This window comes from Muscardinus avellanarius, assembly GCF_963383645.1.
Source record: "Muscardinus avellanarius genome assembly, chromosome: 19".
NCBI classification, from domain to species: Eukaryota; Metazoa; Chordata; class Mammalia; order Rodentia; family Gliridae; genus Muscardinus; species Muscardinus avellanarius.
Window position 1 is genome coordinate 32,708,147 of NC_137805.1, and position 25,298 is coordinate 32,733,444.

Here is a 25,298-nt window from a genome sequence, read left to right on the forward strand (position 1 = left end):
GGCCTGAGAATTTCCATTTCCATTTCTAGCGTTTTTTTCAGGTGCTACTGGCCCCCATCACCCCGGGGATTCCTGCCCCAGAGGCATCAGTCTGTCTAAGCAGGAGCTGCTGTCCTTCCTGGGCCCAAGGGTCCTGGCTCCATAGCCCTGTGCTTCCAGCCAGCCCTCCGCAGCCCAGCCCAGTGCCGTTTCTCTGATGAGACGGTTTGGGAAGCGTGGGGGCTGCTTGTCGTCGCGGTGTTGGGGGTACTCATGGGATGGAGTTGCAGGGTGCCGAGCTTTTCCTTGCAGTGAGGAGCTGGGGGTGTCCCTCCCAATGTCCAGGTGTGAAACACTGAAAAAGGGAGCCGGGTGTGGTGGCGCACACCAGTCATCCCAGCCCTCGGGACTCCGAAACAGAAGGATTGCAGGTTTGAGGCCAGCCTCAGCAATTTGGGGAAACCCTGTTGCCAAATACAAATTACAGCTGCGGGTATAGCTTGGAGATGGAATGCCTCTGGGTTATATCCATCAGCACTACCAAAAACAAAAACAAAAAATAATGAAGACGCCCTGGACACTCCTTCCAGGTTCTCTTCCCGGGGCAGCGGCTGGTGCCTGTGTGGGGCCCTGCTGTCCCTGTGTGTTCGTGCAGGAGTCATCTCAGGTTGTGCAGACGGTGATGGATGTATTCTGTCTTTCTTGGGTGCTGGGTGTTGGTGCATTAACGGCGCCAGGCATGCGTTTCATTCCTAACGTGGCAGAGAAACGTGGATGTCGCCATGCGTCAGTTTGTGGGGCGGTGTGTCCTGTTTTTTCTGTTGCAGTGCTGGGGAACCTTGCTCTACTGCTGATCCAGGGTCTTGCTAAATAAGTTGCCCAGGCTGACCTGGAACCTTCGATCTTCCTGTCTCAGCCTCCCAAGTACCGGCATTACAGACATTAGTCTTTTTTTTTTTTTTTTTTGTGGAACTGAGATTGAACCCAGGGACATTCTACCACTGAGCTACACCCCCAGCCCTGTTTTTTTTTTTTTTTTTTGGTGGTACTGGGAGTGGAACCCAGGGGCTTTCTACCTCCGGGCTATATTCCCAGACCTATTTTATATTTTATTTGGGAACAGGGTCTCACTAAGTTGCTGAGAGCCTCGCTAAGTAGCTGAGGCTGGCTTTGAACCTGTGCCATCCTCCTGTCTCAGCCTCCCAAGCGCGAGGATTACAAGCGTGCGTCACCACGCCCGGCTTGTCATGTATTTTTAGACGGGTCCTTTGTGGACATTAAGTGCCAGGCATAGGACCCAGTGATGCTTGAACTCTTGTGTACTGTCGGCCACCAGGGTCTGTAGTTATTGCCTGAGGAGTCCAAGGCTTCAGAGAAAGTTGCCCTTTATGGGGTGCAGCAGACCCCTCTGGGAATTCAGTTTTCTCGGGGGCTCTGACTACCCCAGGTTGTGCCTTTTTAGTGAGCTTTCTCACTAACTAGCTCTCCAGTGTCTTTGGGGCATTCCCTTGGGCTCTCAAAACTTCCCGTTCTGGTGTCTGGGGGTGAGCCCCGGACCCCGAGGTGTGTGCACCCTCAGGGGGGCCGTGGTTCGTTATTTTCCTCTCGGGGCTGGGTGAGGCTGGAGCGGTCCAGCAGGTGAATGGAGCCGCACAGTCCCTGTGCCAGTCGGCTGGAAGCCGCCACACCTTCCCATCCGAGGGAGCCACTTGGGGCCTGCCTCTGGCCGTGCTGGACCCGGTCCGCCTCCATCCGCAGAAGGGGAGAGACGGGGATGCGCGCGGTGTGGGAGCGAGAGTCGTCTCAGTGGCAAAGCTGGGGAGGGCCGTCTTTGGGGACCATCTTCTTCCTGGATTTCACATCCCACCCGTCCCCTGAGCTCCGGGTGAGCTCTCCGCGCCTCCGGTGTCTGTATCTTTGGACCTTCCAGATGTCAGGTGTATCACACTGAGCCATTATCGACGCTAGGCTAAACAGACCAGCGCCGGGCATGGACCAGGCGCCGGGCCTTGCAGGTGAAGAGGGGATGGGTGGAGGAGGAAGGGTGTTTAAAGGAGATTCTGAAAGAACAAAAAACTAGGCTGGGCTGACATGAGTGGGGGTGGGGGGTTTTCAGCAGAGGAGATGTAATTTCTGTTTCTCTCTGGAGGAGGGTCTTTGACATGATGTCAGTGGGTGATGGGCCATGAGAACTTTTTAGAGGGCGAGGAATTTTTTTTTTCTTTTTCTTTTTGATGACTTCGGGGATGGAACCCAGGGCCATTCTGCCTCTATGCTCACCCCCAGCCCTATTTTTTATTTTGCGATACTAGGGATGGAACCCATGCATTTTACCTCCGAGCTACAGCCCCAGCCTTTTAATTTTTTTTATTCTTTATTTTTATTTATTTTTTAAATTTTTTTTATTGAACATAAATAGTATACATTTAAACTATATTTGGTGCCCTCTCCCCCCACCCCCGTTTTCCCTTCCCCCCTCCCACCAGTGGTTGTCCAGGTTAACCATGTCTTATTCATAATTTTACACATGTTCAGGTGTAGACCCTCATTAATCAAGATATTCTTTATTTTGAAACAGGGTCTCAATAAGTTGCAGAAGGCCGAAGTTTCTAAGGCTGGCCACGAACTCGCGATCCTCCTGTGTCAGCCTCCCAAGTACTGGGATTACAAATGAGTGTGCCAACACGCCTGGCTTTATTTTTTATTTTGAAGCCAAGTCTCATTAAGTTGCAGAGGGGTCTCGCTAAGTTGTTGAGGCTGGCGTTAAGCGTAATCCTCCTGTCTCCTGTGATCCTCCTGTCTCAGCCTCCCAAGTACTGGGATTACAAGTGCTCACCACCAGGCTCGACTGGGGTTTTCCTTTTTTCTTTCTTTCCTTCCTTCCTTCCTTTCCTTATTTCTTTTTTTCAGGTCTGGGGATGGAACCCAGGGGCATGCTACCTCCGAACTACACCCCCAGTCCTATTTTTTTATTCTTTATCTTGAAACAGGGTCTCACTGAGTTGCAGAGGGCCTCACTAAGTAGCTCAGGCTGTCCGCAAGCCGCGATCCTCTGGTCTCAGCCTCCCAAATGCTGGAATTATAGGTGTGCGCTACCACGCTCAGCTTGGACTGTCTTTCGAAGAGAACCCCAAACCTAGGTTATTCTGAATAGTTTCCCAATCTTCTTTTTTGGCAATTTATTGATATTTTATAAAAAGCATTTTGTAGGCTGAAGAAAGACTGTCTGACCTGAGACAGAAAAGAGGAGGCAAGAATGTTCCAGAAGGAGCAACACCAAGAGGACACCGGGAGTCTGGGGACAAAATGTACCATGTCACACTCCATTTCTGCTCTATTGATTTAAAATGTGTGGTCCTAAGCCGGGCGTGGTGGCGCACACTTGTAATCTCAGCACTTCGGAGGCTGAGACAGGAGGATCGCAGGTTCACAGCCAGCCTCAGCTACTTAGTGAGGCCTCTTCAACTTAGTGAGAATCCTGTTTCAAAATAAAGAGTTAAAAATAGGGCTGGGGTGTAGCGTGGAGATAGAATGCCCCTGGGTTCAATCTCCAGTACCGCCTGAAAAAAAAAAAATGCTGGGTGTGGTGGCGCACACTTGTAATCCCAGTACTTGGAAACAGGAGGATTGCAGATTGAAGGCCAGCCTCAGCAGGTAGTGGGACTCTCATCAACCTAGCGAGACCCTGATTCAAAATTTAAAACAAAAAAAAAAACAAACAAAAAAACCGGGCGTGGTAGCGCCCGCTTGTAATCCCAGCATTCGGGAGGGTGAGACTGGAGGATTGCGATTCGCCGACAGCCTCAGCTACCTCGTGAGGCCCTCTGCCACTCAGTGAGAGCCTGCTTCAAATTAAGGAATAAAAAATAGGGCAGGGGTTGTAGCTCGGAGGTAGACTGCTCCTGGGTTCCACCCTCATACCCGAAAAAAAAAAAAAAATTTCTTTTTTGAGCTGAGGGGTATAGCTCAGAGGTAGAATACCCCTGGGTTCGAGTCCAATACCACAAAAAAAAAAAAGAAAAAGAAAAAAAAAAAGAAAAAAGAAAAGAAAAAAGAAAAATGTGTGGTTCTGTGTGTGTCTTTCAGATCCTGGCTCAGCAGAGAGAACAGCTCAGAAAAGAAAGTTTCCCAGCCCTCCACATTCTTCCAATGGCCACTCTCCACAGGATACGCCAGCGAGCCCCATTAAAAAGAAAAAGAAACCCGGCTTACTGAACAGTAACAATAAGGAACAGGTAAGAGGCCAGCAGCAGCGGCCACGCCGGCAGGACCCAGGCCAGCCAGCAGCCGTGACCCCCTGCGGGCACCTGCTTGGCTTCACCCCAGGGCCTCCCGGCCACCGTCTGTCATTTGCCCATGGCAGAAAGGGCAGCAGAACAGGGACCCACGCAGCCTCTTCCAGTGGGTTTTCAGATCGCGTTGGAGGACACGCTGGTCTAAAGGCGATGGGAGTGCCCTTCTGGAAAGGGGCGGGCTTTCCCTTGGCTTAGCTTTTGTAGGCTGCCAGCTCACTTTACCCCAGGAGTTTTTCCTTCCAGGCCTTGCTGGGAGCTCTGATTTCCAGCCGCGCTGGAAACCGTGGCTCGGCAGAGGCCAGCTCCCCACCGGTCTCATTGTCTCATCTGTAAAATGAAGAGTTTAGGTCCCTGGTAAGAGGAATTGTTGAGAGTTCTAGACACTGGTCTTGGGTCACTATCCCTTCTGAGCATAGACCCCACTCTCCGCCCTGCTCACAGGACTGTCAGCCAGGTATGGAAAATCTCTGCCGTCTTGGCTCTCAGGATCCTTGGTTCTAAGGAACCTTCTGGCTTAAAATTTTCTGATACTCTAGCCAGGCGCAGTAATGCTTGTCTTTAATCTCAGTACTTTGGAGGCTGAAACAGGAGGGTCGCAGGTTTGAGGCCTTAGTCAGACCCTGTTTCAGATTAAAAGGGCTGGGGATGCAGCTCAGAATGTAGAGCAGGCCGGGTGTGGTGGCGCACGCTTGTAATCCCAGCATTCGAGAGGCTGAGACTGGAGGATGGTGGATCGCGGACAGCCTCAGCTACTTAATGAGGCCCTGTTTCAAAAAAAAAAAAGAATAGAAAATAGGGCAGGGAATGTAGCTCAGAGGTCGAATGCCCCTGGGTTTCATCCCCAGACCCGCAAAAAAAAAAAAAAAAAAAAAAAAAAGAATGTAGAATATCTCTGGGTTTAATTCCCAGGACTGCCCCTCCCCTTTCCAACTTTCTAAAATGTCTGATATTCTGATTATCTTAAGCAAATGGAGGCACTTAAGTGGGCTCTCTGTAACCCATGATCTCATAGACCAGTGATGTCTGTGACCTCGGTGGACTGTGAGGTCATGTCTCCATGCTGGGGAAGCGTTCATCTATTTTCTGCATAATTGAGTACAGGAGCGGGCTCAGGGAATGGAAAGTTGAATTAGACAAGACCGGTGCTTTTTCAGGAAGAGACCTAGCATTGTTTAAATGCCCAGGTCTGGCCGGGCGTGGTGGCGCACGCTTGTAATCCCCGCGCTTGGGAGGCAGAGACAGGAGGATCGCACTGGCTTAGGAGACCCTGTTTCCAAATAAAAATGTAAAAATAGGTCTGGGAGTGTAGCCTGGAGGTAGAAGGGCTTCCAGGAACCCCAGTACCACCAAAAAAAAAAAAAAAAAAAAAAAAAAAAAGGCCCAGGTCTAGCCAGGTGTGCTGGTGCACGCTGTCATCCCAGTACTTGGGAGGCTGAGACAGGAGGATCGCAGGTTTTGAGGACAGTCTTAACAACATAGTGAGACTCTCAGTAACCTAGCAAGACTGTGTTTCAAAACAAATAATAAAGTTGGGTTGGGGTTGGGGCTCACAGGTAAAATGCGCCTGGGTTCAATCCCCAGGACCACCACCAAAAAAAAAAAAAAAAAAAAAAAAAAAAGGCTGGGCGCGGTGGCGCACGCTTGTAATCCCAGCATTCGGGAGCCTGAGACAGGAGGATTGCGGTTCGGAGACAGCCTCAGCTACTTAGTGAGGCCCTTTGCAATTCAGTGAGACCCTGTTTCAAAATAAAGAATAAAAAATAGAAGCTGGGCGTGGTGGCGCACACTTGTAATCCCAGAGGTTGGGAGGCTGGGACAGGAGGATCGCTCAGGTTCGAAGCCAGCTTCAGCTACTTAGTGAGGCTCTCAGCAACTTAATGAGACCCTGTTTCCAAATAAAATATAAAATGGGTCTGGGAGTATAGCCCAGAGGTAGAAAGCCTCTGGGTTCCACCCCCCCCCCCAAAAAAAGCAAAGATTAAAAAATAGGGCTGGGGGTGTCACTCGGAGGTAGAATGCCCCTGGGTTCCATCCGCAATACTCCAGGGGGAAAAAAAAGAGCCCAAGACTGGAAGTGGTGTATATTTCTGAGCACGAATTTATTTTCATTCTCCAAATTATATAGTGAAATGCCCTCTGTGTGTTTTGTTCTGTGGCTGTGGGAACAGTTAACTTCTTTTTGTCCAGTGTTCCCTCTGAAATGGGAACCGTGAGGCCGTTGATCAGCCCACGGGGTTGTCTTGAAGATTCTCTGAGCCGAATAACAGAGTAATGTCAGAAATGGAAAATGGCGCCAGGCGCTCCATCAGGGGCAGAGCCTTACCGTCTAGACGTGAACGGAGCCCGTGCTGTGTGGCGTGGTTGTCACAAGCTCCTGAGCACGGGGAGAGGCCCGTGTGACAGAAGAACAAAGCGTCCGTTTGATTTAATTTAGACTTGAGTGGCTGCCTGTGGCTTGTGGCTGCCTGTTACCCCACAGGTCTAGTCAGCTGGGAATTTCATTAAAGGAATGGAAACTGGTATATCATAAATTAATTTTGAGGGGTACTACAAGTATTCTTCCTCCTCCTCCTTCCCCCCTTCTTCTTTGCTGGGTATTGAACACAGAAATGTTCTTCCTCCCAGCTACAACTACCAACCCCAGCCCTGTTTTATCTTTATATATTTTTATTTATTTATTTATTTATTTATTTATTTATTATTTATTATTTTTTCTGTGTTACTAGGGATGGAACCTATGTTTATTTTGCCTCAGAGCTATACCCTCACCTATTTTAATTTTTTCTTATTTTTGGTGGTACTGGGGTTCCTGGCAACCCTCCTACCTCTGGGCTACACTCCCAGACACCAATTTTGTATATTTTTATTTGGAAACAGGGTCTCTTAAGCCAGCACAGCTGGCTTCGAACCTGCGCGATCCTCCTGTCTCCACCTCCCAAGTGTGGGGATTACAAGCGTGCGCCACCACGCCCGGGTTATTTTATTATTATTATTATTATTATTATTATTATTATTATTTTTTGGTACTGGGGATTAAACCCAGAGGCATTCTACCTCTGAGCTTCCCTCCTAGCACAGTTTTATTTTTATTTTGCAATAATAGAGTCTCGCTAGGTTGATGAGTCTCACTACTTACTGAGGCTGTTCATGAACTTGGGATCCTCCTGTTTCAGCCTCCCAAGTACTGGGATTACAGGCATGTGCCACTATGCCCAACTCCTATTTTATTTATCTTTTTTTTTTTTTTCAGTACTAGGAATTGAAGCAGGGGCATTCTGTCTCTGAGCTACAGCCTCAGCTTTATTTTTTTATTCTTTATTTTGAAACAGGGTCTCACTGAGCCTCCTGTGTCAGCCTCCCAAGTACTGGGATTACAAGCATGAGTTACCATGCCCAGCTTCCTATTTTATTTTTTGACACAGGACCTCAGTAAATTGTAGAGGGCCTCAGTAAATTGCTGAGGCTGTCCTTGAACCTGCAACCCTCCTGCCTCAGCCTCCCAAGTACTGGGATTACAGGCATATGCTACCATGCCCCGCTACCTATCTGCTATCATTATAGAGCCCTCGACAGAAAATGTTTACCATTTCCTGGTATAGATGGAAGGTTTTCCAGAAGTAAATGAACAGGTCTTTTCCATTTTCTTGTTGAGCTGCCGGCGGAAGGGGAATAAGAACCTGTGCTCTTAGAACCTGCAATTATCCCACAACAGCGCGGGTTGTAACCTGTCTGCTTTGCTTTCAAAGTCGTTTACCCACCTGATGTATGTGGGAGAGAAAAATCATAATTCATTTTACCTGAAATGATTTGCTTACCCTTTTGAAAATGTTCCTGATTTGTTATCAGATTATTTTTTTATGGAGCAGAAACACAAGCAGCAGATAAGGAGAGTGCCTGATTGACAGGGAGATTAAATCACCAGCTTGTTCTCTGAAACCCCTTTTGCTGCAGAAGAAGAGGGGATCCGAGGGTGTGGGCAGCCTGGCTGTCCTTCTGCTCCTCCGGGGACACCTACCACTGTCCCATGGTGGTGGTGATACTGGATATTCAACCCAGGGATATTCTACTGAGCTGCACTCCTGGCTCTAATATCTCTCTCTCTCTCTCTCTCTCTCTCTCTCTCTCTCTCTCTCTCTCACACACACACACACACACACACACACACACGTTTATTTATTTATTTAGTGGTGCTGGGGATTGAACCCAGGGGCATTCTGCCTCCAAGCTACACCCTCCCCAGACCTATTTTTTATTCTTTATTTTGAAACAGGGTCTCATTAAGTTGCAGAGGGTTTTCCTCTTATTTTATTTTATTTATTTATTTATTTGTGGTACTGGGGTTGGGACTCAGGGGCTTTCTACCTCTGGGCTACATTCCCAGCCCTATTTTATATTTTATTTGGAAACAGGGTCTCACTAAGTTGCTGAGAGCCTCACTAAGTAGCTGAGGCTGGCTTCGAACCTGTGCGATCCTCCCGTCTCAGCCTCCCAAGCGCGGGGGTTACAAGCGTGCACCACCATGTCTGGCTCTCCCTCTTACTTTATTTGAAACAAGGTCTTGTTAGTTTGATGAGAGTCTCACTACTTGCTGAGGCTGTCCTTGAACCTGTGACTCTCTTGTCTCAGCCTCTCTAGTACTGGGATTATAGGCGTTCGCCACCACTCCTGGCTTCTGAGGCTCTTTGTTAAAAAGTAGAGAAATATCGGGCAGTTCAAGACCGTTAAAACTTATGGTAGCCGGGTATGGTGGCGCACACCTGTCATTCTAGTATTTGAGAGGCTGAGATAAGAAGATTGCAGGTTCGAGACCAGTCTTAGCACCTTAGTGAGGCCCTTTACAACTTAGACCCTGTTTCAAAACAAAACAACCCCCCTCAAAAAAAAAAAAATATATATATATATGTATATATAGGGCTGGGATGGAGTTCAGAGGTAGACTGCCCCTGGGTTCAATCTCCAGTACCTAAATAAATAAATAAATAAATAAATAAATAAATAAGGCTATATCAATACCACGGTGTGTGTGTGTGTGTGTGTGTGTGTGTGTGTGTGTGTATCACACAGCTAAGGTGGGTGTGATGATGCATACTTGTTCTTGGGAGGCTGAGAAGGGAGGATCACAGGTTTGTAGCCAGCCTCAGCAATTATGTGAGATTTTCAGTAACCTAGTGAGACCCTCTTTTAAAATAAAAAATAAAAAAGGCTGGGCGGGTGTAGCTCTGAGGTAGAATCCCCTGGGTGTTCAATCCCCTGTCTGTCTGTCTGTCTGTCTGTCTGTCTGTCTCTCTCTCTCTCTCTCTCTCTCACACACACACACACACACACGCGCGCGCGAATGTCTACACACACAAACTGATCACACAGCTAGTTACTTGGTTACTGTGACACTTGGCTTCTCACACTTACTAAACAGAATTCCATACTGGTGCCTGATGAATATTTTTTAATGACTTCTTCTGAATAGTTTCCTTTATTTTGTTTTATTCTATTCTATTTTTAAATTTTTTTAAATTTTTTATTGGTGTTTATTCTATTCTAGAATAGAGCAGTGTCGTACTGCAAACGCATAAAACCGCTCTATCCTAGAATACCTCAATTAGGGGGATTTCTCCTGACATGCTGGGGTCACAGATCTCTGGCTTCTGTGAATTGACTGCTCATCTCATTCTGTCAGTGTCTGTTCTGATAAAGAAAAATGTCCCCCAGATGAACACAGGGACCTAACATGCTCTAGAATCATGGCTGTAGGAAGCGTCTTGTTGGCGCGCGCTCTCTCTCTCTCTCTCTCTCTCTCTCTCTCTCTTTCTCTTTTGGGGGGTGTAGTACTGGGGATTGAAGGCAGGGGCATTCTACCTCAGAGCTACATCAGGGTCTTTTTTTGTTATTTTTAATTATTATTATTTTTTTTGAGACAGGTCTCTAGATTGCCGAGAGCCTTGCTCTTTGCTGAGGCCGTCCTTCAATCTGTGATCTTCCTGGCTTGGTCTTCCAAGTCCTGGGATTACAGGCTCATGCCACCACGCTCCGACTTTTAAATCCTTTATGCATTGGGCGGTAGACCTAAAAAACAGATGATCATTTTTTTTTTTTTGGTGACTCATATCCAATTGGTTTATTCTCCAAGGGCCTACTGTTTTAAAAATGAGGATAAATTGCCATACCTTCGTTGGCTGTAGAGATGGGGACTTCCGTACATTGGGGCTCTTAACCCCAGTAGGGTTGGTCGTATTGGAGTCACTCCGTACATTATATCACCCATGTAATCCCAACGCAGTACTATGAAATCAGGTTCTAGCCGCTCCATTTTACAGATGAGAAAATCAAGGCCGAGAGGTGGAGAGACCTGTCCCAAGGCATATGGCTAGTTAATTACTGGTCAATTAGTTAAAATTTGAACCCAGGTAGGCCAGGGCTGCCTAGTGACCCTCAGATACAAGCTTTTGAACGATGGTCTTTAAAAACGGGGGGGGGGATCCCAAAACAAAACATCGTAGTAGCTATTGGCCTGTCGATGTTGTGTGTAATAGAGGAGCCCGAGGTAGCTTGGTTCTTTCGTGTCATGTGGAGTGCTGTGATGTTCTTGTGTTGTTACTGATGTACTTGTTCAAAATTTCTCCTGAGACTGCACATTTGTTTTGAAACCGAACCTGTCTTTTTGCCTACATTTCAGTCAGAGCTAAGACATGGTCCGTTTTACTATAAGAAGCAGCCACTCACCACAGACCCTGTTGATGTTGTACCGCAGGACGGACGGAATGATTTCTACTGCTGGGTCTGTCACCGGGAAGGCCAAGTCCTTTGCTGTGAGCTCTGCCCCCGGGTTTATCACGCTAAATGTCTGAGACTGACATCGGAACCAGAGGGGGACTGGTTTTGTCCTGAATGTGAGGTTAGTTCCGGATGAATGAATCCATTCCCTCCTCCGCTTTCTTGTTCTTCCTTTTACTTCCTTCCGCCTTCTCAAATAATCCAGAGAAAGGGGAAAGAGAAATCTCTTGCTTTCTGCCTGCTTTCTGGGGCTCTACCTCGTCTGCCCCATTTTTGGGACCGACATTTGCCAGCGGCGGTGGCCCCGCGACTCTTGGAAGAGCATTTGCGTGAAATATTGATTTCTTTGGTTGTTTTTTTTTTGTTTTTGTCTTTTGCTTCTTCATGAATCTTGGGATCGCTTTGAGATCTGCAGCTCTCTCTTGCATCTTGTGTAACGAGTGTCTGCGTCTCGCAAGTTAAAACTTCTCAATCTGTAACACGTTGCGCGTTTTTGAAAAGATCACGCGCTCTTTCCCCACTCTCTTGGCTTCCTGTCCCGTCAGCTCCATCGTCTGCGGTTGCCAAGCCGGGAAGACCACTGTTGGCTGTACGCTCCACGCGCTGGCCCTCTGACGCGTTCTTTCTTGCCCCAAGGATTTCTTGAGTGCCCGCTCGTGCTGGGGATTTCGTAGTGTACCGAACCAGGCCTGGATTCCCTGCTTTCTGCTAGACAGGGCCCAAAATCCAAGTCAAGTTGTATGTAACGAGTTTGAAGGTAGGTTCTTTAGAGAAATGAGTTGGAGATGAGGAATAGGATGATCGGGGGGACTGAGGTTTGAGAAAGACCCGGAGGAGGCAGAGCGAAATGGGTCGCCACCTGGGACCCCTTCCAGGAAGGGCAGCTGTACCCGGTGGCAAGGCCCCAAGCGCGCTTCCCGGAGCCCTTGACGATGACTTCGGCGTTCCGAGATGGCCTGTGTTCTTGGCACTTCCCAGCTGGGATGCTTTTTCTCAGGCCAAAAAAATGAGAGCGCCATCCACAGAGTCATTTAGCGTAGACTGTCTCTTGGCTTCCGAGGGACACGGGAATTAGATCTCCCATGAGGCAGTTTTCTGCGCGTGAAACAGAAAGATTGCCCAGATGTCTCTTGGGGGAAGAAAGCAAGTTAGAGGATGGTGTCTGCGATACCAGTTCTGTGTAGGGAAGAAGGAGAAAAAGAAGAGATAGAGGGAGAGAACTGAGCCATCAAGTTGGTCTTACATGACACGGTCGTGTCTCCAGCCCGGTCTCCCGAGGTTCCTCTTCCGTGGAGACGTGGGTAGGAAACGCTCTGCTGTCCTCTCTGTTCGGAGCCCAGACTCATTCCTCTACATTTAGTGTAGGCTTGGGAGCCTTCCCTGGTTTTCTTCCTTGGTCTTAATCACTCTTCCGAGTTGTTCAGCGGCACTGAGTGGCACTGTATGGCACAGAGTGACTTCAGTCGGATGCCTTCTCTGCAAGGGAGAGTTCCTGGGGAAACCACAGGGATTTATTATCACATGTAGGACGAGCCCAGAGGCAGGGCCGGTCAGAGAATGTTTCGTAACATGTCCTTCTCATGGTCATAAGATGGCTGCTGGGGTTTCAGATACCAACCATGTGTGGAGAGAAATAAAAAAAAAAAATCCCCTAAGAGGAGGTTCTTCTCCGTACATCTCTTTATCAAGCAGAAGGATCTTATTCATCATTTTCTGGCTGATTGGCTCTAAGGCTCACTGCTCAGCAACGGATGGCCAGTTCCCATGCGAAAAATACTTTGAAAAATGCTTACCTAGTACTTCGTGTGTGTGGGAACCAGGCACTGCCAGCCAGGAGGGAGGAGCAGGCAGTGAGAGGCAGCGAAGGTGAATGAAAACAGGACAAGAAACCTGTGTTCTCACGTCTGGTCCCTGGAAACAAACCGGAATGCAGGCGAGCAGGTGTTCTGTGTCTTAAGATCCAGGGCCCCGCACAGACTGCTGGGAAGGGGGGCTCTTCCAGGCTCTGGTAGCCTGGCTGTTAGATGGGCCGTCATGCCCCATTTTTAGCTTCCCTCTGACTCTTGTGCGGTCCCTTTCCTCGACAACCCAACCAGACATGTCTGAGAGTGCCTGTCGGCGGCCCCAGAGATGTGAAGAAGGGAAACGGAATCCACATTAACTGAAGAGCTCTTCCCAGCTCTTTTCACAGATGGTTGGAGAGCATTCCCTGAGATCGTTTGCTATTTTCGGTGTGGCTGCTACATACGTCTTGTGAATCCCTGAGACGTAGCCCACATTTCCGTAGCAGAATTCAGTTTTCAGGCATTCCTTTGGAACTCTTCTTCTGTGGGAATTTCCCTTGGGAAATGACATTTATGGCCCATGGGGACAGATAGCTCGACTGTGCCCTCGGGTTCACATCTAGTGATGGAGAAGGCAGTGGTATCTATTACGATCCTACTCCCGCCCCTGTATCCTTTCTACGGGCAACCCTATCCCTTTCCGTCGGCGATGTCATGTCTTGCCACTTTCCTGCACAATAGCTCAGAGACTTAAGAGGGTCAAGATAAGTAGCCGATGGCCATCTGTCTTGCAAGGACATCATCACCTTGGAAACGCCAGCGGCCTTCCCTTTCACATCCCATTCTTGAGACCTAAAGGTTTTAACAATGACACTTTCTGGATTTCGGGTTCTCCACACTATTCTCAGATCATGTCTTCACAAGCTAGGAATACTTCCTAATAAGGTAATAAATAGACTTAGGTGCTTTTTAACTTCTACCCACGGATCAAGTACATTTTGGTCTAGTACACAGGAGTCCTCGCCAAGAGAAACAACTGTTCTCATTTAGATGGGAACTGTTTTTTATATATGAGCATATTGGGGGAAAAAAAAGGAGTAGAAGGAGAATAAATCCATGGCCGGTCGTTTTTTTTTTCTCTCTCTAACCGAATATGTGTGTACGATTTTGACTTGTAGAAGATAACAGTAGCAGAATGCATCGAGACCCAAAGCAAAGCCATGACAATGCTGACCATCGAACAGCTGTCCTACCTGCTCAAGTTTGCCATTCAGAAAATGAAGCAGCCGGGGGTAAGAAGCAAGTTCCTGCCCCTATCAGTGCGTGAAGAGAGCGGCTTTTGCTTTGCTCTGGAAGCCTCTGACATCTTCCTAGGCTTTGCTTTTCAGAAATGCTTGTCCATACTCTCTCTAAACCTTCTTCCGCACACCGACTCCAAAATCGGTAGATCGAATATAAGGTATGATGGCCGGCACTGAGTCCTCCTGAGTCGGCACTCTGCATTCCCCACGGAGGTTACTCAGGAAATTCCATACGGTACAAAGTTGGTGGGGCTGGGTGTGGTAGCGCACACCTATAATCCCAGTATGTGGGAAGCCGAGGCAGGAAGATCACAGACTTGAGGCCAGCTTCAGAAGTGTAATAAGACCCTGTTTCAAAATAAAATGAGAAGAAAAAAACAGGGCGGGGGGAGCAGGAATGGAGCTCAGAGGTAGAATGTTCTGGGTGCAATCACCAGTAAACACACACACACACACACACACACACACACACACACACACACACACACACTTTTTGATTTCAGCTAGTCTGAAATTTGATATTAGGAGAAAACAATTTAGAACGTGCCATTCGGATGGGGTTACGTAGGGAACCGAGCTGGGCGCGGTGGTGCACGCTTGTAATCCCCGCGCCTGGGAGGCGGAGGCAGGAGGGTTGCGCAGGTTCAAAGCCAGCCGCGCTGGTTTAAGAGACCCTGTTTCCAAATAAAAATATAAAAATAGGTATCTGGGAGTGTACCCTGAAGGTAGAAGGGCTTCCAGGAACCCCAGTACCACCCCCCAAAAAAATAGGGAACCTGTTTGTTGCTTTTTACAAAACCTCAGGCAATGGAAGTAAAAGTGTGTAGCCTTAGTTTGATAAAATTTTAAAAAATAATTTTTTTTTTTTTGCTCTGGAGTAATTTTTCTGTTGAATAGGATGAAGACAAGGAGTTACTTCCTGCTTTTATTAAATTATATCTGCTGTCGAATGTGGTGGCGCACGCTTGTAATCCCAACATTTGGGAGGCTGAGACTGGAGGATTGTGGTTCGCGGACAGCTTCAGCTACTTAGTGGGGCTGTCCTCAACTTAGCGAGACCCTGTTTCAAAATAAAGAATAAAAAATAGGGCAAGGGGTGTAGCTTGGAGGTCAAATGGCCCAGGGTTCCATCCCCAGAATGCAAAAAAAAAAATAAAATAAAATTATATCCGCTAAAGACTGTTTATAGTCCTGGTGTGGTGGCGCATGCTTGTAATCCCAGCATTCGGGAGGCTGAGACAGGAGGATCGTGGTTCGCGGACAGCCTCAGCTACTTAGTGAGGCCCTTTGCAACTCAGTGAGACCCTGTTTCAAAATAAAGAATAAAATATAGGGCTGGGGTGTAGCTCGGAGGTAGAATGCCCCTGGGTTTCATCCCCAGTACCCCCCCACACACACACACAGAAAAAGACTTAATAAAATGAATGGATTATGTAGACTTGTCAATTCTGTAGAATAAAAACCTAAAGAAAAATGAAAGAAGGCATTAATTTCTCATCCATACTATTCACGCAAAGTCACCAACTGCACACACAAAGTGACCAATATTGCTGAAACTTTATTTTTATTTATTTATTTATTTATTTTTTGTGGGTCTGGGGATGGAACCCAGGGGCATTCTACTTCTGAGCCACACCCCTGCCCTATTTTTTATTCTTTATTTTGAAACAGGGTCTCACTGAGTTGCAAAGAGCCTCACTAAGGAGCTGAGGCTGTCCGCAAACCGCGATCCTCTGGTCTCAGTCTCCCAAACGCTGGCATTACAAGCGTGCGCCACCACGCCCGGCTTAATTAAGTCTTTTAGATTAAAAAAATTCATAAGTAAATGTCACCCATCGACAGATGGTACCTAGTGTCTCTTTGCTTTAAGTATGGCTTGAAAACGGGTCCAGGTGAAAGCTATTCTTGTATTAAAAGCGGTTTGGCTTCTCAAAAGAGGAACAAAAATACCCTGTCTTCATTTCTTCCCCATGTCAAAAATACCTTTTGGCACTTAGGGGAGCTTATTGGATATGCCATCATTAAGTTTAAACAAATTTTGCCCTCCAGTCAGTCTTGCTTATGGGCACCTGTAGTGTGTAGATTAGCTTTCTTTCTTTCTTTTTTTCTTTCTTTTTTTCTTTTTTTCTTTCTTTCTTTCTTTCTTTCTTTCTTTCTTTCTTTCTTTCTTTCTTTCTTTCTTTCTTTCTTTTTTTTTGTGGTACTGGGGTTCCTGGAAGCCCTTCTACCTCCGGGATACATTCCCACGGGCTATACTCCCAGACCTATTTTTTTTTAAACTTTTTTATGTGGAAACAGGGTCTCTTAAGCCAGCAAGGCTGGCTCCGAACCAGCGCGATCCTCCTGTCTCCGCCTCCCAAGCTTGAGGATTACAAGCGTGCGCCACCACGCCCGGCGTAGATCAGCTTTCTTTAGAGTACAGGTCTAAAGTGAATGATAGAGCCAGGCGTGGTGGCGCACACCTGTAATACCAGTATTTAAGACGCTAAGACAGGAGGATTGCAGCTTCAACGACAGTCTCAGCAAATAGTGAGACTATCAGAAACCTAGTGAGACCTTGTTTCTAAACAAAAAGTAAAAAGGTGTTGGGGTGTACCTTGGAGATGGATGCCCCTGGGTTCAATTCCCAGCATCACAAAAGATACACACACACACACACACACACACACACACAGTGACTGATAGTGTGTTATAATTGTCAACCCTAATGGATAGGACCTGTTGCTTGGGTCTTTATTGAAAGCAAAACAGATCACAGAATTGAAACAAGTTCACGTGGGTGCAGGATTATCCATGTCCAGGCAGAATGAGCAGCTGGCCTGATTTGGAGCTTTCTCAGGTGTCCTTCCTAGGTCTTGTTAGAACAGTATTTTTTTGCGAGGCTCTCTTCATGTCTTAGCATCCTCTGTGGGTATCAAAGCTTGGCCTCCGGTGGCAGTGACAGGTTTGTGCCTGTGCCCGTGTATCTTTTCTTTTCCAGACAGATGCATTCCAGAAGCCCGTTCCCTTGGAACAGCACCCCGACTACGCAGAGTATATTTTCCATCCCATGGACCTGTGCACATTGGAAAAGGTTGGCCACCACCCTGGATCTGCCGGATCCCAGTGTTGTAGGGCTGGCTAAGGCCCCTGCCTCCCTCCCCATGTCCGATCTCAAGTTAGATAACTTCTCTATGATTTTCATGCTCTGATGATTTATTTGAATAGAAGAACGCTGGACTCCCTTCCTCCTTTCCTCTGTAACACTCTTCCCAGGCATTCAAACCCCGCTGACAGCGATCCCCGATACCCGGGAGTGATTCCAGCTTTTACCTGTAAGAGTCATGCTTCTCAGAATTAGCTTTTTGATTGATTTGCGCCTCTCCCTCTTGTCTTTCTTTCCGAGGTGCTAATGAGAACAGCAGGGAGGAAGAAGAGAAAATTAAGTGCCTGGGAAACCTTTAGATTAGCAGTAAAGATGTGGAGCTTTTTAGGATTGACTTGCTCTACTGAGTACGCGATTTCTGCGATTTCTTTAATGCCCGAAGGTGTTGGCAAAAGTTCACGCTGAAATTCCGTGCGGAAAATTAATACTTGTAACACTTGAGATGGTGTGCAGCATCCTGGTGCTGATTGGAAAACTGTTAGCAGCAAAATATGGGTAATGAAGAGCAGCCATGAGGCGAGCGTGGTGTTGCACGCCTGTAATCCCAGTGCCCAGGGGACTGAGACAGGAAGTGCGCGGCAACTTGATCCCAGCTACTTAGCAAGACCGTCAACAATTTAGTGAGACTCTGTTTCCAAATAAAATCGGGATGGGAGCCGGGTGTGGTGGCGCACGCTTGTAATCCCGCGCTTGGGAGGCAGAGACAGGAGGTCTAAAGTGAGTAATAGAGCCGGGCGTGGTGGCGCACACCTGTAATACCAGTATTTAAGATGCTAAGACAGGCGGATCGCAGCTTCAACGACAGTCTCAGCAAGTAGACTATCAGAAACCTAGTGAGACCTTATTTCTAAACAAAAAGTAAAAAGGTGTTGGGGTGTACCTTGGAGATGGATGCCCCTGGGTTCAATTCCCAGCATCACAAAAGACATACATACACACAGGAGAGACCCTGTTTCTAAATAAGAATATAAAAATAGGTCTGGGAGTGTAGCCCGGAGGCAAAAGGGTTTCTAGGAACCCCAGTACCACAAAAAAATAAAAAAATCGGGATGGGAGTATAGCTCAAAGGTAGAATGCTTCAGGGTTCAATCACTCTCTCTGCCACACACACACACACACACACACACACACACACACTCACACACACTAAAACAATAGAAAGGGCTGAGGTGTAGCTTAGAGGTAAAATGCCCCTAAGTTCAACCTGTAGTGGGCACATGCGCCCCCCACACACACACAAAGAAAGGGGAGTTCTCAGAAGGAACAGCATGGTAAATGACAGCAGCCTTAAGATGAATACATATTCAGATGTCCTTGGCAAATTCAGTGAGTGCCTTTTCCTAGGGTTACAGATTTCAAAAATAAGAGCATCTTGGGAAATGAGCAAAAGGGCGTTGGTGAATTTGGCAACAGCGGGGAGGAGGCAGGTGGCGGCGCCTGCGGTTTGTACAGGCTCATTGGTGACCATGCGCCATGGCTTTTCTTCCCAGAATGCTAAAAAGAAAATGTACGGCTGCACGGAAGCCTTTCTGGCGGATGCGAAGTGGATTCTGCACAACTGCATCATCTATAACGGGGGTGAGTGGCTTCCATGGTTCCCAAGGAGAGCAAGCTAAGCGTGTTGGTACACGCTCATGCCCTCCTTGAGCAGTTGTGCCAGTGCACGTGTCAGTCCTGACACCGAGAACTTAGAGTCAGCGGCGACTTGTGCTACAGGGGCTTGTGTACATCCGCGCATGCGCTGGAGGGTCCGGCGCGCGTTCACGCATGCGTTTGAGGGTCTGGCGTGGTTTTGCGCATGCGTTTGAGGGCCTGGTGTGTGTTCGAGCATGAACTCGTGGGCCTGTTGTGTGCCTGCGCATGCGCTCGAGGTCTCGCTGTGCGTTTGCACATGCGCTCGAGGGCCTGGTGGGCATCCGCGCATGTGCTCAAGGACCCGGTCTGTGTCTGCGCATGCGCTCAAGGGCCCGTTCTGATGGCCACAGTGGTCCGCGCTTTTGTGGGGGTCTTCTCTTTCTTGTGGCCTCTTGAGAATTCCTTGTTTTAATGCAGGTATAATTGTGTGCCATAACATGCCAGGATTTTCTGTGCATGTTCAGTGACTTTGACAGACGGGTGACCACAGTCCCCAGTGGGATCTAGCCCATGGGAGCCGCTCCCCGCCTTCGGTCACCCTGGCCGAGCGTCGCACAACCTTGGGCTTCCTGCTCGCACTCGGTGTCTGGCGCCTTCACACTTCCACCTTGTGGAAGGTGATGGGTGGCCAGGTGGTTTTCGCCTTTGGGTATTAGGGCCAAAGCTGTGGGAGCTGTTCCGTGTACTTCACAGGGCTGGCGTTTCCTTCTTTTCTTGGGTAAACACCCAGGGCCAGTGCTGGATCTTGTTATTGTCTTTTTGTTTGTTTATGGCACTGGGGATTGAACTCAGGCATTGTACCTCTGAGCTACATCCCTAGCCCAATTTTTTATTTTTTATTTGGAAACAGGGTCTCACTAAGTCTCAGAGGGCCTCGCTTACTTGCCGAGGTGGCCTTTGAACCTGTGATCCTCCTGGAACCTGTGATTCTCCTGTACTAGGATTGCAAGTGTGCGTCACCACACCTGACCTCTGTCTTTTTTATATTGACTTTTTTTTTTTAAATCAGGATTGAGTCCAGAGGCATTTTCCTCTGTGCTACACCCTCACCTCTATTTTTAAAAACAATTTTTTTTTTTTTTTTTGCAGTACTGGGGATGGAACCCAGGAGCATTCTACCTACACTCCCAGCCTTGTTTTTTATTCTTTATTTTGAAATAGGGTCTCACTGAGTTGCAAAGAGCCTCACTAAGTAGCTGAGGCTGGCTTCTTACCGGGGTCCTCCTGTCTCAGCCTCCCAAATGCTGGGATTACAAATATGCTCCATTAAGCCTGGCTTTTATTTTTATTTTTTGAATCAGGGTCTTGCTAAATTGTTGAGGGCCTCACTAAGTGCTGAGGCTGTCCTCAAACCTGTGATCCTCTTGTCTCAGCCTCCCAAGTACTGGGATTACAGGTGCATGCCACCATGCTTGGCTGATTTTGACCATTTTTTTTTTTTTTTTTTGGTGGTACTGGGGGTGGAATCCAGGGGCTTTTCTAATTCCAGGCTATACCCCCAGAGCTATTTTATACTTTATTTGGAAACAGGGTGTCACTAAGTTGCTGAGAGCCCCACTAAGTAGCTGAGTCTGGCTTTGAACCTGCCATCACATCTGACTTATCCTGGATAATATTTTACCGGTTGCATTTTTCTGGAGGCTTTGGTCGGGATAGAGGAACATTTCCCCATAACCTTTTGTCTTGGCACCCTCCCTAACATCCTGCCCTTGCCCGTTACCTTTGCCCTCTCCCCTCTGGCAGGCAGATCTGTCAGTGCCCCACCCTGTCTTGTGCCCCGACTCCCGCGTTAACACTGCCTCCTCTGTGCTTTGGAGACTTGACCTTGTCCCTCAGTCCTCGCCCCTCCATCCTCTTAGAAGCCTCCTCTGTACCCCAGGCCAGGCTAGGGGCTCCCATGCTCCCTTTACTTGCCTTGGAAGCATTTATTCTACTTTTTGAATTTTCCTTGGAGATCTGGGGATTGAGCCCAGGGATATTCTACCTCTGAGCTACGCTCCCAGCCCCATTTTATTTTTATTTTGAAACAGAGTCTTGCTAGGTTGATGAGCGTCTCACTGCTGGATGATGCTGTCCTTGAACCTGCATCCTGCTGTCTCAGCCTCCTAAGTACTGAGGTCACAGACGTGCATCTCCAGTGCCAGGCTCGATCACACTTTCCTAGTGGTGCTGTTCGTATTTGCTTGAGTTGCTCTGTAGGATGTAAGCGCTGGTAGGGGCAGATGCCATGCTTTGTTCTCTGCACGCCCTGGGTCTTGTGCAGACTGGTAGCTGGTGTTGAAGGGATGCTCTGGGAATGGGTGTGTTTCTGCTTTAAGCACACATATTGTTTTATTAACTCCTCAGCAGCAAGGAGCGGAGGGGGGAGAGGTGGGAGACCTTGAGAACTCCTGTAGTGATCGGGAACTCACCTCTCTGGAAAAGTCCATCGGAGCGGAGCTAGAAATAGTGAATGGGTCAGATGGAAGGAAAACATTGGCAGAAGCCAGGATGGCTGCTGGCCGTTGGGCCTGCCGGGGATTATAGAGAATGCGACTCCTTCCCACTTGCTGGGAGCGCCTGCTGTTGCCAGCTTGTTGCTTTGTTTGTTGTAGAATTAGCAGATCTAATGAGTATTTTATTTTGGTTTTTTTTTTGGTGGTACTGGAGATTAAGCCCAGGGGCATTGTATCTCTGAGCTACACCCCCTGCCCTATTTTTTTCTTTTTTTTTTTTTAATGAGTGTGGTACTGAGGATTAAACCAAGGAGCATTCTATCGCCGAGCTGTACTCTCAGCCCTGGTTTTTCATGTTTATTTTAATTTTGAAACAGGGTCTTACTAGGTTGATGAGAGTCACTCCTTGTGAGTGTCCTTGACTCTGCAGTCCTCCTTTCTCAGCCTCCAAAGGACTGGGATTACAGGCGTGCACCATCACCGTCCAGCTCGAATGAGTTTTCAAAATAAACTAGATATCTAGGTGGCGTGTGTGTGTATGTGTGTGTGTGCATGCATGAAATCTTCACGTGAACAAATCTACAATTTTTGAAAATACTGTAATGTTCAAAAATACTGTGCAATGTAAAGTTCAGTTGGACCAGCTCATCTTCCAGTTCAGTGCCAAGGGGAGGGAGGACTCGGGGTTCGACTGGTTCAGGTGGTCACCTCATTAGCTCAGTCTTCTCATGGAGGCAGTGACCCCGACCTTGGCCTAGTCATGAGTTAAACATGAGCACTCTTCACCTGCTTCCGATCGGTGTTCTGGAAGAATCTTTGGAAGCACGCGCAGCGCCAGCCACAGCTTCTCAGCCGCGTCCACATACCCTCTGCCTTACGGTCTGGGATAGAGGGCAGAACAAGGCTCCTTCCCACGCATCGGAGCCTTGGGAATGTCAGAGCGTTGCCAGTATTAATCCATGGTCTACAGGGCGGGCACTCCAGTTGCCTTTTTGGCAGGGAGCAGTCCTGGGGATGGAACCCAGGGGCATTTTACCTCCAAGCCACGCCCCACGCCCTATTTTTTTATTCTTTATTTTGGAACAGGGTTTCACTGAGTGGCACAGAGCCTCACTCAGTAGCTGAGTCTGGCCATGTCGATCCTCCTGTCTCAGCCTCCCAAGTACTGGGATGACAAGCACGCGCTCCGCCTGCTCCAGTTACCCTGAGCATCAAAGACTGGTTGATTTTCATGGGAGAAGAAAATAATTGGAACTGGTAGAAGAAGCCAGAAGCTTCTGTGTTTTCGTCTTTTGAAGCTTAACCCTCTAGGGCAGCAAGTGAAAAGACCCGTGGTGGACGTCTTACCCCAAAGTGGGGCGTGGACGGTGTTCGCATCAGAATTAACCCTGTTTTCTTATTCCCCCAGGAAATCACAAATTGACACAAATAGCGAAAGTAGTCATCAAGATCTGTGAGCACGAGGTACGTGTGGATGGGTCTGGGGTCAGGCGCCTGGGTTTTCTTTCTTTCTTTCTTTCTTTCTTTCTTTCTTTCTTTCTTTCTTTCTTTCTTTCTTTGCGGTACTGGGGATAGAACCCAGGGGCATTCTACTTCTGAGCTATATACCTCCAGCCCTATTTTTTTTTTTTTAATTCTTTATTTTGAAACAGGGTTTCATTGAGTTGCATAGGGCCTCACTAAGTAGCTGAGGCTGGCCTCTGACTGTCATCTGCCTGTCTTAGCCTCCCAAATGCTGGATTACAAGTGTGTACCGCCACCCCCAGCTAGGTGTCTGGATTTTCATGTGCAGCGGCCTGGCTGTGCTGTAGGGGTTGGGGATTCTCTGAGGCATGGCAGTGCCCCTCTCTTCCAGAAGGCAGAAGCAGCAGGAGGGGACCCCAGCGTGTATAAACCCCCTACCTCAGCTGGAACCTGGGGGAAGAGTGTCCTTATAGCTTTGCTGTGAGGTTGTGGACATCCCGGGTTTTCTTGGTTGCCTAGATACCAAGACCATCATTTCTGGTCTTGGCCCCACAGCGTCTGTCCAGGGTTGAATTTGTTCGTTGCTCTGAGGGTGGTCTGGGTGTCCTGGGGGGTTTGTTCTCTTGCATACAGCTATAGTTTTGATTGTGCAAATCCAGTGGACATATTGGGCTTTTTTTTTTTTTTTTTTTTTTGCAGTACTAGGGTTGGAACCCAGGGGCATTCTACCTTCGAGCTACACCCCTAGTTCATTTTATTCTTTATTTTGAAACAGAGTCTCACTGAGTTGTAGAAGGCTCACTAAGTAGCTGAGGCTGGCCATGAACCTGCAATCCTCCAGTCTCAGCAATTCTACGCCACCACGCCTGGCTCATTTTGCTTTTATAATAACCTTGGGTATCAGGCACTGTGGCCATTCTCATATGACCAAGAAGAGGCTCAGAAAAGACGAGCAGTGTTTTTTGTTGTTGTTTTTTTGTTTGTTGTGATATGGGGGTTCACCTCAGTGGCATTCTACCTCCAAGCTACATCTCAGTCCTATTTTTTTGTATTTTTCATTTGGAAGCAAGGTCTATGTTGTGGAGGGCCTTATTAAGTTGCCATGGCTGTCCTTGAACCTGTGATCCACCTGCTTCAGCCTCCTGTGTACCGGGATTACCGGTGTGCACCACCACGCGTGGCTTTGAGCAGCTTTCCCGAAGTTGCTGAGCTACTAAACCATGGATCCTGAATCAAGGCGCGTCCCAGCCCTCTGTTCTTCTCCATGGTGCTATTGCTGGAGGGATGTGCTCTCCTATGGTGGAAAACGACAGTAGCTACGTTGTTGAACTTTCAGATGGTCGTTTGTGGGAATAACATAGGCCCATGTGGCATTAAGTCCTCTTGACAGTGTCAGTTGGGTGGTGGAAATGGGGCGTGTCCTGTTGGGGAGTCCAGAATGGCTGGGGGGGAGGGAGCAGAGCTGGTCCAAGATGAGCTCAGACATGTGGGAGGAGGCCAGACTGCATGTGGCCTTGAATGAACTCACCAGGCTGTTAGATTTGATGGGTTTTGCAATTTGCCATTACTGCCAGTTGGAGCCAGGTGATCCTCTGTTGAGGGGACTGTCCTGTACATCATAAATTTTGGAGCAATTCTCTCTCCAGTTGTGAGAGCCAAAAAATATCTGCAGACGTTGCCAAAAGCCCCCAGGGTGGGGAGGGGCACCGTACCTGTCCTACAGAGTCACCGGTATAATGGAAGTCTCTGGAAGCCTCTACGTAAGAGGAGGAGGAATTCAGATTGATGCACACAGAAGATGGCTCTGGCTTCTGTATGGGGAGAGGTGTGGGAGAGAGAGAAGGCGGCGAGGGCCAGGGGACCCTGGCATTAGCTGTCACATTGGGCCTGGCCATGGTGGTGGCTTGGCTAAGACAGACTCTGACGTTGTTCCCGGCATTCTCACCCTGGGAATTCGTTTTGTTGACCTGATTCTTCACTTGGGCCCAGTAAGCTGGATGTGTTGACACACACCTACAATCTTGGCATTTGGGAGGCTGAGACAGGAGGATTGCAGGTTCAGAGGACAGCCTCAAGCAAATAGTGAGACTCTGAGCAACCTACTAAGACCCTATTTCAAAACAAAATTAAACAAAACCAAAAATTTAAAAAGGCTGGGGTGAGGCTGGGCGTGGTGGCGCACACTTGTAATCCCAGCATTTGGGAGGCTGAGACAGGAGGATGGCGGTTCACAGAGAGCCTCAGCTACTTAGGCCCTTTGCAACGCAGTGAGAGTCTGTTTCAAAATAAAGAGTAAAAAAAATAGGGCTGGGGGTGTAGCTCGGAGGTAGAATGCCCCTGGGTTCCATCCCCTGTCCTGTAAAAAAAAGGAGGGGCTGGGGTGTAGCTTAAAGATAGAATGCCCCTGGGTTCAACCCCTACTACTGCTCCTCACATAATCCAAGACATAAACTGCTGGTACGAGCTTCTCAGGAGACTGAGGCAAGAGGATC

At 48.0% G+C, this 25,298-nt stretch overlaps 1 protein-coding gene across 13 annotated transcripts in view; it reads left to right on the plus strand.

Moving 5' to 3' along the window:
* Nucleotides 1-25,298, plus strand: part of ZMYND8 (zinc finger MYND-type containing 8) — a gene marked incomplete at its 3' end in the record, with an annotated part of 104,859 nt that overhangs the window by 21,458 nt on the left and 58,103 nt on the right. For 7 of the 13 annotated variants that reach the window (XM_080716036.1, XM_080716037.1, XM_080716040.1 and 4 more), the window contains exons 2-7: nucleotides 4,066-4,214; nucleotides 11,020-11,163; nucleotides 14,005-14,118; nucleotides 17,108-17,200; nucleotides 18,763-18,850; nucleotides 22,751-22,806. In XM_080716036.1, the coding sequence (XP_080572162.1) occupies nucleotides 4,066-4,214; nucleotides 11,020-11,163; nucleotides 14,005-14,118; nucleotides 17,108-17,200; nucleotides 18,763-18,850; nucleotides 22,751-22,806 (644 nt within the window). Of the gene's footprint in view, nucleotides 1-4,065; nucleotides 4,215-10,944; nucleotides 11,164-14,004; nucleotides 14,119-17,107; nucleotides 17,201-18,762; nucleotides 18,851-22,750; nucleotides 22,807-25,298 lie in introns of all 13 variants that reach the window. The other 6 variants (XM_080716028.1, XM_080716033.1, XM_080716034.1 and 3 more) reach the window with 1 other exon arrangement.